This window comes from Mya arenaria, chromosome 1 (genome assembly GCF_026914265.1).
Source record: "Mya arenaria isolate MELC-2E11 chromosome 1, ASM2691426v1".
NCBI lineage: Eukaryota > Metazoa > Mollusca > Bivalvia > Myida > Myidae > Mya > Mya arenaria.
In genome coordinates this window covers 27,522,839-27,539,554 of record NC_069122.1, presented here as the reverse complement: position 1 = coordinate 27,539,554, position 16,716 = coordinate 27,522,839, and the positions used below count along the sequence as shown (strand labels likewise).

The window sequence follows — 16,716 nt, the reverse complement described above, 5'->3', positions numbered from 1 at the left end:
TTGCATTATTTCATTTCCATCCTTTTTTTTCTTTTTTTATTAATCGGACATGCCGATCAATTTTTTGTCATACTTTTTTAGGGTATATCAAACTTAAAAAGACGCCGTGATTTTGTGCCTGGAATGTATCGATACTTGTTAACACATTTTGCTAGGGCTAGGGAAAAAAGAAAACACGCCAACAGCCAATTATAGATATCATTTATTGGCCAATTGCATTCGAGAATTTGTCTTATTTTCATGCAATAAAACTCTGGAATTGAGCTCCGCCTTGGTGACAATTTTAATAGTTGTACTAAGGTCCGCCTTGACACTCGAGTTTCGTCAGTTTGCGACTGTCGATGTAGAAGTTCCCTTCGCATGCCGGCTCACAGGGATTGTCGTTTCTGAAAAAAAGAAACACTTTTTTGCCTGCTTGTGAAAAATACGACATGCAATAACATATGCAATGCTTAACTGCATTAAACATTCTACAATGAGATTTTTGATTCTGTGTACATGTTCAAAGTTGTATATGTCTTAGTCATGGTGTTCATGTATGGAAGGGCAAAAGGGTCAAAACTCCTTAGATCTGCGTTTTGATTAGTTCAATACTGTTGTCGAAAAAAGTCTTTCCATTTCCTATATGTCAGAAAAACGCGTCTTGATGCTAAAATGTTGGTCTTTTTACATCTAATTTTGTTTCTAAGCACATTTAAAAAAAAACAAAAAACATTTCTTGCAGTAGGTGCAAATGTGTATATATAGAGATGAACTTCATTTGCTGAATTGGGAAACTTTATTGATTTTCCTGTTTTTATGTGTTGTTTTTTTTACTTTAAAGTTTTGGTAATTCAATTGATATGAGTGAAATTCATTTGAAAGTTTACTTTTCTATATTCATAACTATCTTATGCACCAGTCAACCAGGGGGGGGGGGATGCCCCAGGTCCGGGGGAATACCGGAAATAGCGGGGGAAATGAGCCGTGTTTTTACCTTTCAGGTGGCTCCGCAGTGCCGAGTGAGTGAGGTGGTTTTGTTTTCACGCCGAAAACAGCGGATTGGATTTTGTCAAAGTCAGCTTTTCCCCGGACCTGGGGGGGGGGGGGGCGTGGTTACAATTGACTGGTGCATTTGCTTTTAATATCATCGCGGCTTGCTTGAAGCCTTATTGAGCTAAGAAGAGTTTAGGAAGTTTGAATTTTACATGCACGTGTTCACAATTACATACATTTCTTGATGAATAAACGATAGTTTATAAATTAATAAGTTTAATTAACTGAATGTAAGTCCTTGTAACAAGAGTATAACTAAGACGACTTTAACTGTTTTGTTTTTAAAATAATTGTTTTAACGTGTAAAACAAATTGGTATTACGGTACATGTTGTTTATAAATTTGTTATTTACGACAACAATTATGTTTGTCAAACATAATTCCGAGGTTAAAGAGTTTGTTTTTTTCAAAGGGACTTACAGCTTTTATACTGGCAAGAATAAATCAAGCTTTGTTTCATATTGAGTCATTTTGCTAACCTTTAAGAACAAACAACAAACAGCAAATGGCAAATAGTCATTTGAGCTGAATCAAATCATTTCACCATTACTTTAATAAAGAAAATACAGTAAAAGAGAGTTTTTTAAAAGGAAAGGAAGATTCTTAAAATAGAAAAATAACAAAAAATAACATATATTTTAAAAATGCACTGATAAATAAATATTAAAAACATACATTCTAACAATCTAAAAATTACAAAGAAAAATAGAAGACAAAAAAAGAAACAAAACGGATTTGATCGACAGCAGGATTCGATCCCTTGACATTATGGGTCGAAGAGGTCTCTACAGCCGAATCATTGAGCTGTATTGTACCTCTTGAAGGGTATTTCATAGATATATCGGAATTGGTTAACTTTGCAGCGTATTTGTATACAGATTAAATAGGTGAACATATTTTTAACAAAGCTACATATATTGGTCCGCACCTTTCGCTATCAGACAGAAGCTAAATAAGAAGAGTTCAACTGACCATTTTTTAAGTCATTCGTGAATATAAACAGCTATACTGACCAAAGACGAGAGTTGTAGTGGTGTTTCTATGTTCAATTCATTATATAAATTGTAGACTGCATATGCGTGCTTCGGAAAGGAGTTGTAATACGTGTGGTCAAACCAAACAACACCTTGGGCAGGGATTTACGTTTTTAGTGACCAATGTCAAGCAGAAGAACATTCGGAACACCTCGGCCATTTTATTGAAAACAACCTCGGATGTATGCCGGTACATCAGTTGAAGTAGTTCGTGAATTTTTGAATTATACCATTGATTAATTGTAGTGTTTTACAGTTGAATTTATTAATCTAAATTTACATTGATTGCCAGTTAAGTGTATTATTGCAAACATAATTAAGATTCCAAAGAATTAAGTCATGAAGTTTAACTGCTAAATAAAATTACTACGCGATCTACTTGCAACGGACTTAAACGTACTACTTTTTGAGCATGTAAACCGTCAAAATACATCCGAGGTTGTTTTCGATAAAAATGGCCGAGGAGTTCAGAATGGCAGAAGAAACATGCATTTAAACATTTCTATTTAACCAGGTGTCCGTGACCGTTAATGCGAATCGGTCGGCTCAGTGTTATCTACCTTTTTAAGAATGGTCTTATAAAATGTATTTAATAGTTTAATTGTATATTACTAGAGTTGATCACTTACATGCATTTCGCACTTGGATATTCAGGGCACTTGTCCACTTCGCACGGGTTGACTAAACAATTAAGTGTCGGGCTCTCAGGAGGGCACGAAACTGTGTAAAGTATAAATGAAAATGGTTAGCTTTGATACAAGCTCGGCTTCTTCGATGAGATGGCACTTGCACATCGCGAAGAGGACATGGAACCCTCTGAGATAAAGACATACTTATACTGTCTGCAGGAAAAGCAACCTTGATGAAGACCAGCGTGGTAGCTATAAAAAGGGAAGACTTATTAAAAAAAAAACTACCTGCGCTTATCCAGACTTCAATAATCGCGGTTTTCACAACATTTTCCTCTTTTGCATCGATTTCAACTTTAAATTACCCATGGGAATTTAACTTGGTTAATGCAATCATATAGGCCAAAGCAGACCAGTATAAACTTTAAAGATGCGCTACTACTCCCAAATAAGATTTACCACAATTAATACAATTGTTTAAATATACCAGAAAGGATGAATAAATATCGAAAACAATTGTTTTTGTGAAGGATTCCGAGTTTAATTTGAAAACATTGTGCAGAAAACACGGATTTCTACCTTATGAGACAACAGTAGATCACTGTAAATCTTTTAGCATTCACCAACCATTCAATATTTTTTTGCGCTTTCAGCTATAAAATAAAGCGTTACAATCTTGTTATCAGTAATTAATATTATCCATAAATGCATTATTTAGTAAGTTCTTCAAGATTTGTCACTCAAAATGTATGTTTGTTATACATGTGTATGTATTAATTTTGAATAAGAGTGTCACTTTAAAGAATTAGAATGATACAAGCGCATGTCTACATGTCGTTTAAACAGTTATTACGATTATGGTCATGGGGGGCGGAGAGATAGACATGGCCATGGGGGCGGAAAGATAGACATGGCCATGGGAGGCGGAGAGATAGACATGGCCATGGGAGGCGGAGAGATAGACATGGCCATGGGAGGCGGAGAGATAGACATGGCCACGGGAGGCGGAGAGATAGACATGGCCATGGGAGGCGGAGAGATAGACATGGCCACGGGAGGCGGAGAGATAGACATGGCCACGGGAGGCGGAGAGATAGACATGGCCATGGGAGGCGAAGAGATAGACATGGCCACGGGAGGCGGAGAGATAGACATGGCCACGGGAGGCGGAGAGATAGACATGGCCATGGGAGGCGGAGAGATAGACATGGCCATGGGAGGCGGAGAGATAGACATGGCCATGGGAGGCGGAGAGACAGACATGGCCACGGGAGGCGGAGAGATAGACTGACGCATCGACACACAATCAAAGGAACGGAAAGACAATCATGACAGGAGGACGGACATAAGTGTAAAGGAGCATAATTATTATAGGTTAATGCATTATTATGATTAATTTATTTCATTTAAATGATCAAATCAAACAAAAAATATGATTTATGTACACATAAAAATAAGCCTTTATATATATTGTTTAATTAATAGCTACAAGGCCACATATTCCCCAGTAAAAAAAACGCCAAACTATCGCTAATAAGTTTTAACTGAACACAAATATTTTTTTTTTTTATTTATTTATTTGATCATTAAGGACAAATCAATTAAACATGATACCCAATTACATAAAAATATAAATAAAGATTTGCATCAACCTATATTGTGCGCCTACAAAACAATTTCAATTTTCAAAAGATGTGAAATTGTTGTTGTCGGCATCGTCCTTCACCAACAACCCCCCCCCCCCCCCCACACACACAAAAGCTCTCCCCCCTCCACACGCACGCACGCACACAGGGCAATATCAAACGTATATCACTAACCTGGTTTGACACAAATGCCGCCCCCGCAGGCACTAGGGCAGCACTTCTCGTTGTTTTGGCAATCAAAATCATCACCGCATTGCACTGGGCAAATACTGACCTCTCCAGGGACTGGTTTTGGACATTTTCCACGTTTCTTGACTCCTGCACAGCAATGTTATAATTATAATACAATAGGCTCATTGGCATCGGATTTTCAAACTAAATCATTTTTTTTTTAAATCCAACAAAATCTTATAATTCCAGGTATTCTACTATATATACAGTACAGAGTGCATATTGATAAAAAAATCATTGTTATTTAAGTATAACAATTTTTAGTGTTTTTTTTCTTGGATTTAAAACAAATTGATTTAGTTTGAAAATCCGATGCCAGCGAATAGGCCCTACCAAACTGAGTCCAAGTTTACTGCGAATTCCAGTTACAGCACCTTCTTACCAGGCAGGAAAACAAACAAACACTCGTTAAAAACAAGCGCAAATTCACATAATTTACTTCTTTGAAATAAACTACATGCGCTGTCAAAGAAAAAACAATCAACTGTAAGTCTATGTTATTGTTAATTTTAGAAAATATTTTACTTCATCAATATATGTATAAGCTTTAGAAATGCATGTTTTTTTATTTATCTATTTTTAAAAATGTTGTTTTTCAAAGCCTTAAACCTACCAACCAGATGACGTTAAACCTAGAATCATTTTTGAATGGCCTTCCACAAGTAGTCGTTACAAGTGTTCACTATTATGGATGGCCTTCCAATATAAGTCGTTACAAGTGTTCACTATTTTGGATGGCCTTCCACAAGAAGTCGTTACAAGTGTTCACTATTTGGGATGACCTTCCACAAGAAGTCGTTACAAGTGTTTACTATTTGGGATGGCCTTCCACAAGAAGTCGTTACAAGTGTTCACTATTTTGGATGGCCTTCCACAAGAAGTCGTTAAAAGTGTTCACTATTTGGGATGGCCTTCCACTATAAGTCGTTACAAGTGTTTACTATTTGGGATGGCCTTCCACAAGAAGTCGTTACAAGTGTTCACTATTTGGGATGGCCTTCCACTCTAAGTCGTTACAAGTGTTCACTATTTGGGATGGCCTTCCACTATAAGTCGTTACAAGTGTTCACTATTTGGGATGGCCTTCCAATATAAGTCGTTACAAGTGTTCACTATTTGGGATGGCCTTCCACTCTAAGTCGTTACAAGTGTTCACTATTATGGATGTCCTTACACTATAAGTCGTTACAAGTGTTCACTAATTGGGATGGCCTTCCAATATAAGTTGTCACAAGTGTTCACTATTTGGGATGGCCTTACACTATAAGTCGTTACAAGTGTTCACTATTTGGGATGGCCTTCCACTCTAAGTCGTTACAAGTGTTCACTATTTGGGGTGGCCTTACACTATAAGTCGTTACAAGTGTTCACTATTTGGGATGGCCTTACACTATAAGTCGTTACAAGTGTTCACTATTTGGGATGGCCTTCCACTCTAAGTCGTTACAAGTGTTCACTATTTGGGATGGCCTTACACTATAAGTCGTTACAAGTGTTCACTATTTGGGGTGGCCTTCCACTATAAGTCGTTACAAGTGTTCACTATTTGGGATGGCCTTACACTATAAGTCGTTACAAGTGTTCACTATTTGGGATGGCCTTCCACTATAAGTCGTTACAAGTGTTCACTATTTGGGATGGCCTTCCACTCTAAGTTGTTACATGCTATCTATATTTGGAATGGCCTTCCACTATAAGTCGTTTAAAGTGTTCATAATTTGGGATGGCCTTCCACTCTAAGTCGTTACAGGCTATCTATATGTGGGATGGCCTTACACTATAAGTCGTTACAAGTGTTCATTATTTGGGATGGCCTTCCACTATAAGTCGTTACAAGTGTTCATTATTTGGGATGGCCTTCCACTCTAAGTCGTTACAGGCTATCTATATTTGGGATGGCCTTAAACTATAAGTCGTTACAAGTGTTCACTATTTGGGATGGCCTTCCACTCTAAGTCGTTACAAGTGTTCAATATTTGAGATGGCCTTACACTATAAGTCGTTACAAGTGTTCACTATTTGGGATGGCCTTCCACTCTAAGTCGTTACAAGTGTCCACTATTTGGGGTGGCCTTACACTATAAGTCGTTACAAGTGTTCACTATTTGGGATGGCCTTACACTATAAGTCGTTACAAGTGTTCACTATTTGGGATGGCCTTCCACTCTAAGTCGTTACAAGTGTTCACTATTTGGGATGGCCTTACACTATAAGTCGTTACAAGTGTTCACTATTTGGGATGGCCTTCCACTATAAGTCGTTACAAGTGTTCACTATTTGGGGTGGCCTTCCAATATAAGTCGTTACAAGTGTTCACTATTTGGGATGGCCTTCCACTATAAGTCGTTACAAGTGTTCACTATTTGGGATGGCCTTCCACTAGAAGTCGATACAATTGTCTATTATTTGGGATGGCCTTCCACTAGAAGTCGTTACAAGTGTTCTATATTTGGGATGGCCTTGGACTATAAGTCGTTACAAGTGTTCATTATTTGGGATGACCTTAGACTATACAGTGTGATTTGGGTGGCTTTTGTCCGGGAATTGGGATTTGTCTGAGTAGGGGGACAGTGATTTTGACAGGGAATAAGAATTTTGTCCGGGAATGGGGCCGGGGATTTTGTCGTGGATTAAGAATTTTGTACCGGAAAGGGTATTTTGTCCGGGAATGGAGACGGGAATTTTGTTGAGGAATAAGAATTTTGTCCGGGAATGGGTATTTTATCCTCGAATGGGGATTTTTCAACATGTTCCATCAATCAACATCGGCCCTATAGCGAGGCGAACATGTATGCAAGTTTACAAATCAAGCGACATAAAAGTCCTTTTACCATCTATATTTGATAGCCAGTACTCATCACCGACGAATATCTGTATATGGATTAAACTCAAGACCCACTGATCAAATGTCCAATCGGCCATTTATTCGTTACAGAAGTACGTTTTAATATGTCGCAAATGCTCATAGCATACCCGTATATCGGTATCGGTCAGAGATGGTTATTTGTATATACAGTCGGACCTCGCTATTTCGAATTCTGTTATCTCGATGTTCCAATAATGTCGAACTTTTTTTCAAACAGTATAATAGGTTCAGTTGCCAAATTTTGTATTCCGGATATATCGAATGTTCGTTATATCGAAGTATTTCCTACGGTCCCAACGACTTCGACCACATGGCTGTATATATTCAAAATCGCCGATTATAATTGAATTTATATATCTAACAGGGATAAACACGGTCTTGGAACCGCCATGCTATATTTAAGAAATATTACACATCACTGAGGCTCATATCATATTATAAGGACCGGCCAATCAGCCACCGAAAGTGTATATGGACCGAGGCGTAAGCCGAGGTGCATTCAGCTTCGAGGGCTGACTGGCCGGTCCTTAAAATGTCATATGGCACGAAGTGGGGATTGGTTACCCCCTGTCCCCTTAACCCCTGTAATATTTCTTTTATTATACCGAATATTTTATATTACCATTCAATATTTAAGATGTGTTTTATTGAATAAAGCTAATAATGTTTACTTGCGACAATTTTTCGTCGTTGTGAAATAACAAGCCGCACTTACCAGTTGGATGACATCAGCGGTCCATATTAAAATTTTGGCGAAGTCCGGACCGGCCTAAAATATGATATGGACCGGTGGCGTCATAAAACTGGATTTTCATCAAAATACAGTGATATACGGACCGATCGATATAGCCTTTATATAGACAAAGAAGGGATACATTTATGTGAGGTATACTATTCTTATATAGACAATATTTCATCATTTCGCACCGTCACGCATGACGTTTTGATACTGCCACCTATGAACTTGCCATTGCTGTTGATCGGATAAATGTAACAACATTGTCCCAGAGCGTCAGGGTAGGTCTCCGTGCTCACACACTTCGTCCCCGAATCGGCCGCACACTGAAAGCCCGCTATACCCTGACATAGTTCGTCACCGCCAAAGATACACGGATCTTTAAGAGATAAATACATAATAGTGTTTCTGTGATTGGATTGGATTCAGATGTACGCATTTAACACGCTGTTTTCATTGTACAAGCACGCAATTGTTGACAAAGAGCTTTGAAATGCCAATCTTTATTAAACCCGACCTTCTAAAAAGGTGTATTGTCACATTTGGAAGAATACTGGCTTGGTACATTTTAGCATTTCACCACCACTGTGTGGGAAGGGACACCGGATATAGCTCAAAAATGGATTAGTAAACAGACAATCATGCAGTTGTTTTAATTTACCAGAGGTAAGGTATTGCTGTGTTAACGCATATCTACCGTATCCATAAATAAAGCAATTGTTTGAACTAATAGCTGAATGCTAAATGTGGCCTATGGTATACTTTAAAGTGCTTACGATTTAGCACACCTCGTAAAAGGTGTCTTCAAATCTAAGATGATCACCTCAAAACTTACTGAATTTCGACAAGTATTGTCATTTTTAGGAAATATATCGAATAAATAAAAAATCTGAATCGAAGGATTTCACAAAAATAAGCTCAACTATTTTTATTGTAAAAAATGGCAATGTAACTTTTAAACTGTTAAAGATATGCCGTTAGAAATGTTCACAGTACTGTACTGAGGATAGCCGTATTATGTACTGGGGATAGTTTCAAAGTTGAGAAATATGTGTCCTGGTGATAACATGTAAAATGGGACAAACATTTATAGTAACACTATTAATATGCACTATACATGTATATGTCTATTTCGAACTTTCAAATAATCTGCAAAAAGTGAGAATAGAATTTGATAAGAAATTATTAAGCAAACTTTAGTCAACAATGAGTTTGATCCATGCTCTCCTAGATGAACGTATATATGCAAGCTGCGTAAATATCAGAGTTGGTCACAATACATACTTTCTCACTGAAGTGAACGAGCAGAGACCATTATTCTGTTATATCAAATAATACCAACATCGACCCAAGCTTAGAACAAAGCTTTACGTGTTCCAAATTTGACCATAATACCCCTTCTAGTAACTTTCTGTTTGCAAAAACGTACCTACTTGATTTACAAAGCAATATTATATATATATATGAATAGCAAACACCACATAAATTCTACGGCCATATGTTTTGTGTTTCTCAATAAATCAGATTACCGGCGTATTTCAAATATTTAGATATTGATGCTTGTAAAAAAACACATCATGGTTGACTAAAATGTATGAATGAAACAGTTTTAAGTGCATACAGATACAAAGAACAACAACATGTTTTTGCTCTCATCCCTCGATATGGACAACATCGAACAATTTCCCTCGAGTTCGCGTATAGATAAATAGCCGTTATCATTATCACAGTCTCGCTTTTCTAAATACATCGTTACTATCCTCAGTCCACTTAATAGCTATCCCCTGTGCAGTTATTTATTTGCTTCATCTATCCCCAGTACACTGCCAGGGCATCAAAAGGTATGAATATCTCCGTAACAACAAAATATATCATATTATTATTTTACACATTACTAGATTATGTAATTACAATGATTTCGCTCGATTCAGTTTTTATTCTTACTTTCAATTTATTGATTTATGTTTGAAATCGTACCACATAAATGAACATTTATGAGCGAACATGCAACTTTCGGCGAGAATTGGGCTATTATACAAAAGAGGAGACACATTTCCATCATAGTCGTATATTGCACATTATCAAGTAATTCAAAACTCTTCGATTTTGTTAAATATATCACCATAAAATACAAAAAAAATATAGAAAACTGTCCATGTGTCAAAACCAAACGCTTATCGATTGATCACTTTTTGAGCTATATCCTGTGTCCGTTCCCACACAGTGACCACTATAGACAAAGGAAGTACCTACACAAAATTAGGGAGGTTTAGTGGTATAGTGTTATGCCTCTCCCAAACAGGGCTAGTGTTCCAACCCAAACAGCGCAATTATTTAGGTCTGGTTTCTAGCCATAGAAATTCAGATGAATAAAGAGTGATTCATGTCAGTTAATAACTGATAAAATATATAGTTGCTAAGAGAACAGCAAATAAGATAGATTGTACAAACCCTTTCCAATGCAGATGGGGCAGCATTTCCCTTGCACTTTAACGAGCGTCCCGTCGGAACAGGCGGGTGTGAGACATCTGATGTTCGCGCATTGCGAGGGCGGGCCTGCATTGTATGCAATTATTTAAGTATAAGTTTCAGTCTTTTATTAGTTCTATATGTTAATGAATAAAGTGTTACCGTATATTCTACTTGTTTATACCATCTCGCTAGTGAGCTAGTCTTTAATGCCACTCGTAAGTGTCCACATGCAGAGGGAGAGGTCGTGGGTTCTATCCCAAACAGGTGCACATGGTAATTAATGCAGTCTTTACAATATGATTGTTCAAATTGCAAGCAATTTAAAAGATACGCTCGTTTGTTGTGTTCGGTTTCTTCATACGAGTTGTGTAAGTTTGTGAGTATCAACGCTCGTTTTTATGTGTTTGTACACGCCGACGGATTTTACGACGTCAACATCATTAACACCATCATCATCAACATCATGATCATCATCTTCGTCATCATCATCATCATCATCATCATCATCATCATCATCATCATCATCATCATCATCATCATCATCATCATCATCATCAATAACATCATCATCAGCAGCAGCAACAGCAGCAGCCACAGCAGCAGCCACAGCAGCAGCAGTTGCAGTTGTATCACCATCATCATCATCATCATCATCATCATCATCATCATCATCATCATCATCATCATCATCATCATCATCATCATCATTATCATCATCACCACCAATAACACCGTACATCATCATCATCTCCATCTATAATGGTGTATCAAATCGGGTTGTCTAGTTCTAATGACTTCCTGCATCTTCATATCCTTTCGCGACTTCAATACATACCGCCCTGTCCCGGTTTACACTGGTAACAGCACTCATTCGGGGTTTTGAAGAGCCGTTCATCTGGGGCGCACTTGGGTAGGGCGCAAAGAATGCGGCTACAGTCAGCATTCGCTCCAATGACTGCTGTAAATGAGAAAATAGTATAATAAAATAAATATATATATATATCAAAACGTGACAGTCTGCCGGTTCAAGAAAATTACAAATAAAAAAAACACATTTGATTATCTCATGTAATTTGCCAATCGGATTTGGGGCAAATCACAATAACATTATAGTCAAATAAAGAGTACTACTTCGAACAATACCTTGTATCTCTCCTACAGCACATGCTATTCCAAAAACAAGGAATACACTTAGCTTCGGCATATTGTCAAGGAACAATTCTCACTTTGTTACTGCGCATTAAGTGGCAAAATGTGCCAGAATGGTCGTCGATGAATTGATGTTAGTTGCCAGAGTATTGCACATACCAGCTCGTATATTATGCATGGTAGCGCAATTAATTAATCGCTTTATGCACATGTTCAGTCTTGTGTAGAAATGCAATTACGATTTTTCAAAGATTTGTGTACGTCAAAGCTTCACATTATCTGATATTGATAAATTGCATTTTAATTAGCTTAGCCAGCCAGCTGAAAATGTTAGGATAAATATTTTAACCGGATCGTGATACATGTTTGTCAAGGTTGATGTAATATGCAGATGATGCAGTTATTCTTGCAAAGAATGAGCACGAATTATAGATTATGAAAACCTGTTTTTGCTAATGTAACGAAAGCATTTATTTGTTGATTATTGTAACCAAATGCAATACAAAGCACTTCAGAAAAAGCTCTATACCAAGGTCTGAATTTATCGAGACCTCAACTTGTTTGCCGTTGTTGTTATACAATTGGAACCCGTTAGCTCGAACTCGCTTGGGTCGAATTCCTCATTGGCTCGAAGTGGTTTTAAAGGACCGATCTCTTAATACTGAATGTAAGCGTTCCCGCTTGGCTCGAATATTCCGAGCCTCGATGTATTTTGCCGGACCCTCGAAGTTCGATCCAACGGAGTTCTTTGTAAATATTGCCAAAATACTACATGTTATAGTTATTTTTTTTACAATCTACAGAAAATATAGGGGGCGGGGCCGCAAGCCTAGTTAGCCCGTTTCTTATTTTGTCAAAATTTGACTCTTGGAGATTGATGGTGCGTTCGTCAGAATCGATCGGACATGGTTTCAAAAGTTAGTGCGTATGCTTAAATAATGATCCATGAACGCTACACACGGAACACTTTTGATGCTTATGCATCAGTCAGTTGTAACCTTCCCCCCCACCCCCAGGTCCAGGGTATACCAGGGATAGTGGGGGAAATGGCCCGTGTTTTTACCTTCCAGGTTGCCCTGCAGTGCCAAGTGAATGCGGTGGTTTTGTTTTCGCGCCAAAATAGCGGGGAATGGTTCTACCTAGGATATCCCCGGTGTGCGGGGGCATTCGGTGGGGATTTTACCAGCAGTTTGTCCCCACAGGGCAGGGATTTCACCCCGGATTTGCAAGACCCGAAGTAAAAGTCCCCGCTTTTCTCCGACCTGGGGGCTGCGGTTACAATTGACTAGTGCATTGAAATCGCGACATAAACACATGGCGGAAATACTACGGTTCGTTAATAAGAGCGTAAGTATCCACTTCGAATGTTTTCTGTGCTTCAAAAGGGTATTCTAGGCTCACTGCTGTGTTATCAGTACCACTCTAGTTTTACAAAACGCTCTATTCTTATTTTGGAAGTTAAATTTATTAATGCAAAAGTAGAGAAGCAGAAATAGGAAATTTGTTTAACTGAGCTCTTGTATGTTATTTAAACATATTTCGCTACGAAAGGATTGTTTCATTCATTTCAGTTTCTCACTTAACAATCTATTTATGATATATGTACATACTACTAGTACTAATATAAAAGTACAATAATACTAATAGTTCTGAAAAAAATCGGTCTCAATAGCGGGGTGGTCGTGAAAACCTGGTGGTCGTATACAGGGTTTTTACTGTACATACTATATAAGATCATATTGCTGGACAACAAGTTATTTCAGGATTTTTTTCAGAGCGCCCTTTGATGCTTTGCATCATGACGCCTACTTAACGCCAGCACCATCAAACTCAAAGAAAAAGAGCTGTTGACACTGTTCACACATTATAGAAACGAGATCGTAGCCAATGTGTAGTCAAGTGTTCTTACGCGGTACCATATTTTCCCAATTTCGAAATATGTTCATTTAATAAAAATATCAGAAAATGTTAAACTCTCGTCTGTTAAAAATAAAAGGCGCTTCATTTTCTTATCAATAAAGTGGTGGAGCTTGCGTTTAGAAGGCATGGTCAATGTTTTTTCTCGTATTAAATGTAATTGCCACGTGTCATGGTATGCAGACAAATATACATGTTAAAGTTGAAGCCCAGACTAAGTTAAAAAACAAATGAATGCCATTGCAGTTCTTTGCCTAATATGTCATATATCTTAAACAAGAATAAAATATTTCTCAAACTCCGTATACTTCTTTATGTTTAAAGCAACCATAATTAAAGTCGAACTCGTTGGATCGAACTATCAGGGACCGACAAAACACCTCGTGCCTCGGCGAATTCGAACCAAGCGGGAATTCTTACATTTAGTTTAATGAAATCGATCCTTTATATTCACCTCGAGCAAAACGAGGAAATCGAGCCAAGCGAGTTCGAGCCAACAGGGTACGACTGTTAGATTTCTAAGAAAGTTCGACATAAAAATGAATAATTTTGTTTGTTGATAAAGTAAACAAATCAGTACAATTGAGCTAAGGACCGTATGGAATGCAACAATGCCGATGATATTTAAACTACATTTTTCAACTAAACATAAATACAAAATACCTTGTTTTTCCCCCATATAAATCGCAACTCCAAAAACAACAATAAGCGTTAACCTCAGCATCCTGTCGTAAAATGTTATCAAAATTGGTGTTGTTTGCCAGACTCCCTGTATTTATATATAATTCTATTTATACCAGGTCGCCCCAGTAGCTTAGGCTATAAAACTGCTGTTGCCAATGTCTGCTCCAAAAAAGCTGATCAGATTAACTTTCCTTGTTAAAGGCAATTCAAAGTGATTCAGTTCCGCCCCTGTGGACAGATTGAGGGAATGTAAGATGGTTTACGTCTCAGAGTGAATCATTGCTGGTTTTCATCTATTTTACAAAGTAAGCTAATTATATTACATTATGTCTCGGATTTTTGAAAGCTTACATTTGCAACAGCTGTTTCTAAGTTTCGGTTATATAATTACCCGTCTTTTTTAAATATATAAAAACTAAAATGACTCACTGTGTGACGTACAACAGCTAACATTAGCTCGACCTATATACAGGGGCGGACCTGAAGCATTTAGAATTGTACACCAGTATCACTACATGTGAAACTCTTTCATAAGTTTGGTCTCATAATGTAAAATGTGGTAGAAATAGGGGTGATATTCAATATTCAACTGAAATCAATCTTTTGGTTATACAATTTTTACTTAATTCACTCTATTGATAAGTTATTTATAACAAGTAATCCGATTAGCTACATCGTTCTCAGATCCAATTAAGAATGATATTGAATACAAGCCGCGGACACATTTACCCTTCAATAGGGTGAAATTCAGTGATGCAAACACCATTTTCAAGCATTCTGAACTTCAACTTCATTAAAATTACAATAAACTTTAACCAGTAAAGCGTTGCAAATACCAGTAGAGGAGTTGTTCTCGGACGCGTTTTGATGAGCTTTGTTTTCAAGAAGCCTTGCTGAATTGTTAACATATACATAACACCCACATAGTATTTTATTCCCGATCACACGATTTAAGCACTTGCCATTTTGGGGAAACTAAATTTGAAAAACATGTATTTTTTATACACTTGGTCTATTGTATTCGGGTGTATTGTTTGGTACGCGAGATACTTAACTTAAGTAGATGATTTAAGTAAGGAAATGACTTAATATGTTTAATTAATGCTGGCCATGAAATATTGTTTGGTACGCGAGATACTTAACTTAAGTAGATGATTTAAGTAAGGAAATGACTTAAGATGTTTTATGAATGCTGGTCCTGGAATATTGTTTGGTACGCGAGATACTTAACTTAAGTAGATGATTTAAGTAAGGAAATGACTTAAGATGTTTCATGAATGCTGGTCCTGGAATATTGTTTGGTACGCGAGATACTTAACTTAAGTAGATGATTTAAGTAAGGAAATGACTTAAGATGTTTCATGAATGCCGGCCCTGAAGTATTGCTTGGTACGCGAGTTACTTAACTTAAGTAAATGATTTAAGTAAGGAAATGACTGAAGATGTTTCATGAATGCCGGCCCTGGAGTATTGCTTGGTACGCCGGGGCTGTTTCAATAAAGGATTTAGTCGTAACTTCAATTATCTTAAACCTGTATAAAGATTAACAATACATGTACATCAATTATTTTTATTAACTCAAATTGTTATTCATTTTCAATGCTGACTCGAGTTCAATTCAATCAAATATGTAATAAAATAATGAAACTATGACACTAAGATAATTTCAATTTACGATAAAAACCTTGCTTGATACGCGACTGGTCCATTACAACATGTGTTGGTGATAAGTCGTGCATGCTAATGTGGCACAGTTTATCATGATCTCATACCCACTTACAAGATCTCGTTCATTTCTAATACATTTTTCAATAAGATTGTACATCGCCATTTTTCCGTATCTTATAATTAAATTTCGATTTTTAGCCAACATGGAATTGGCTGATAATTAACTTCAATCGAAACACTTTTTTTATCTCGATTTTCTGGTTATGTCGAACTTTTATCGCATGTATTTGGTGTTGTAAGACATGTTTTGTATTTCGGTTTTATCGAATGTTCGTTATCTCGAAGTATTTAATTTACAATAGAAACAGTTCCAGATTTGTGAGAAAAACGTTGTTTAAGAATCAACGTTATGTATAAAAAAATGCCTGTAAACACTCATTCGAGACATACACAACCTTTTAAGTAGTCATAAATGTGATAAAAATTCCAAAAAGCTCATGGACAAAATTCATGAAATGTTTAATCTTTTAGACATATTGCAATAAGTTTTTAACAATTCAAAAGTTTTAGCTTAACTAATTGAGTAGACTCCAAGATGCATTCTGAAAGAGTCAAAACCAGACATGCTACGAATTATTACTTGGAGACG

The 16,716-nt window shown here is 37.0% G+C and overlaps 1 protein-coding gene across 2 annotated transcripts; it reads right to left on the bottom strand.

The window, feature by feature from the left end:
* Positions 1-189: 189 nt before the first annotated feature.
* LOC128238690 (uncharacterized protein DDB_G0274171-like) lies at positions 190-14,527 on the bottom strand. Of its 2 annotated transcripts, none has more exons than XM_052954851.1 (7): positions 14,379-14,527; positions 11,485-11,607; positions 10,629-10,733; positions 8,410-8,556; positions 4,519-4,662; positions 2,699-2,789; positions 190-386 (listed from the first exon to the last, which is right to left on the bottom strand). In XM_052954851.1, the coding sequence occupies exons 1-7, from the start codon at positions 14,437-14,439 to the stop codon at positions 296-298; spliced, it is 762 nt and encodes a 253-aa protein (XP_052810811.1). In that variant the 5' UTR covers positions 14,440-14,527; the 3' UTR covers positions 190-295. The 2 variants fall into 2 exon arrangements, with proteins under 2 accessions (XP_052810811.1, XP_052810802.1); XM_052954842.1 differs by lacking the exon at positions 14,379-14,527 and adding an exon at positions 11,793-11,968.
* Positions 14,528-16,716: the final 2,189 nt, after the last annotated feature.

Bases quoted from the DNA above. Each gene is read 5' to 3' on its own strand.
- LOC128238690 (XM_052954851.1), bottom strand. From the start codon at position 14,439: ATGCTGAGGTTAACGCTTATTGTTGTTTTTGGAGTTGCGATTTATATG. The intron at 10,734-11,484 runs GTATGTATTGAA...CATACAATGCAG, and splicing joins GTGTAAACCGGGACAGGGCG to GCCCGCCCTCGCAATGCGCG. The intron at 8,557-10,628 runs GTTTGTACAATC...TATCTCTTAAAG, and splicing joins CCCCATCTGCATTGGAAAGG to ATCCGTGTATCTTTGGCGGT.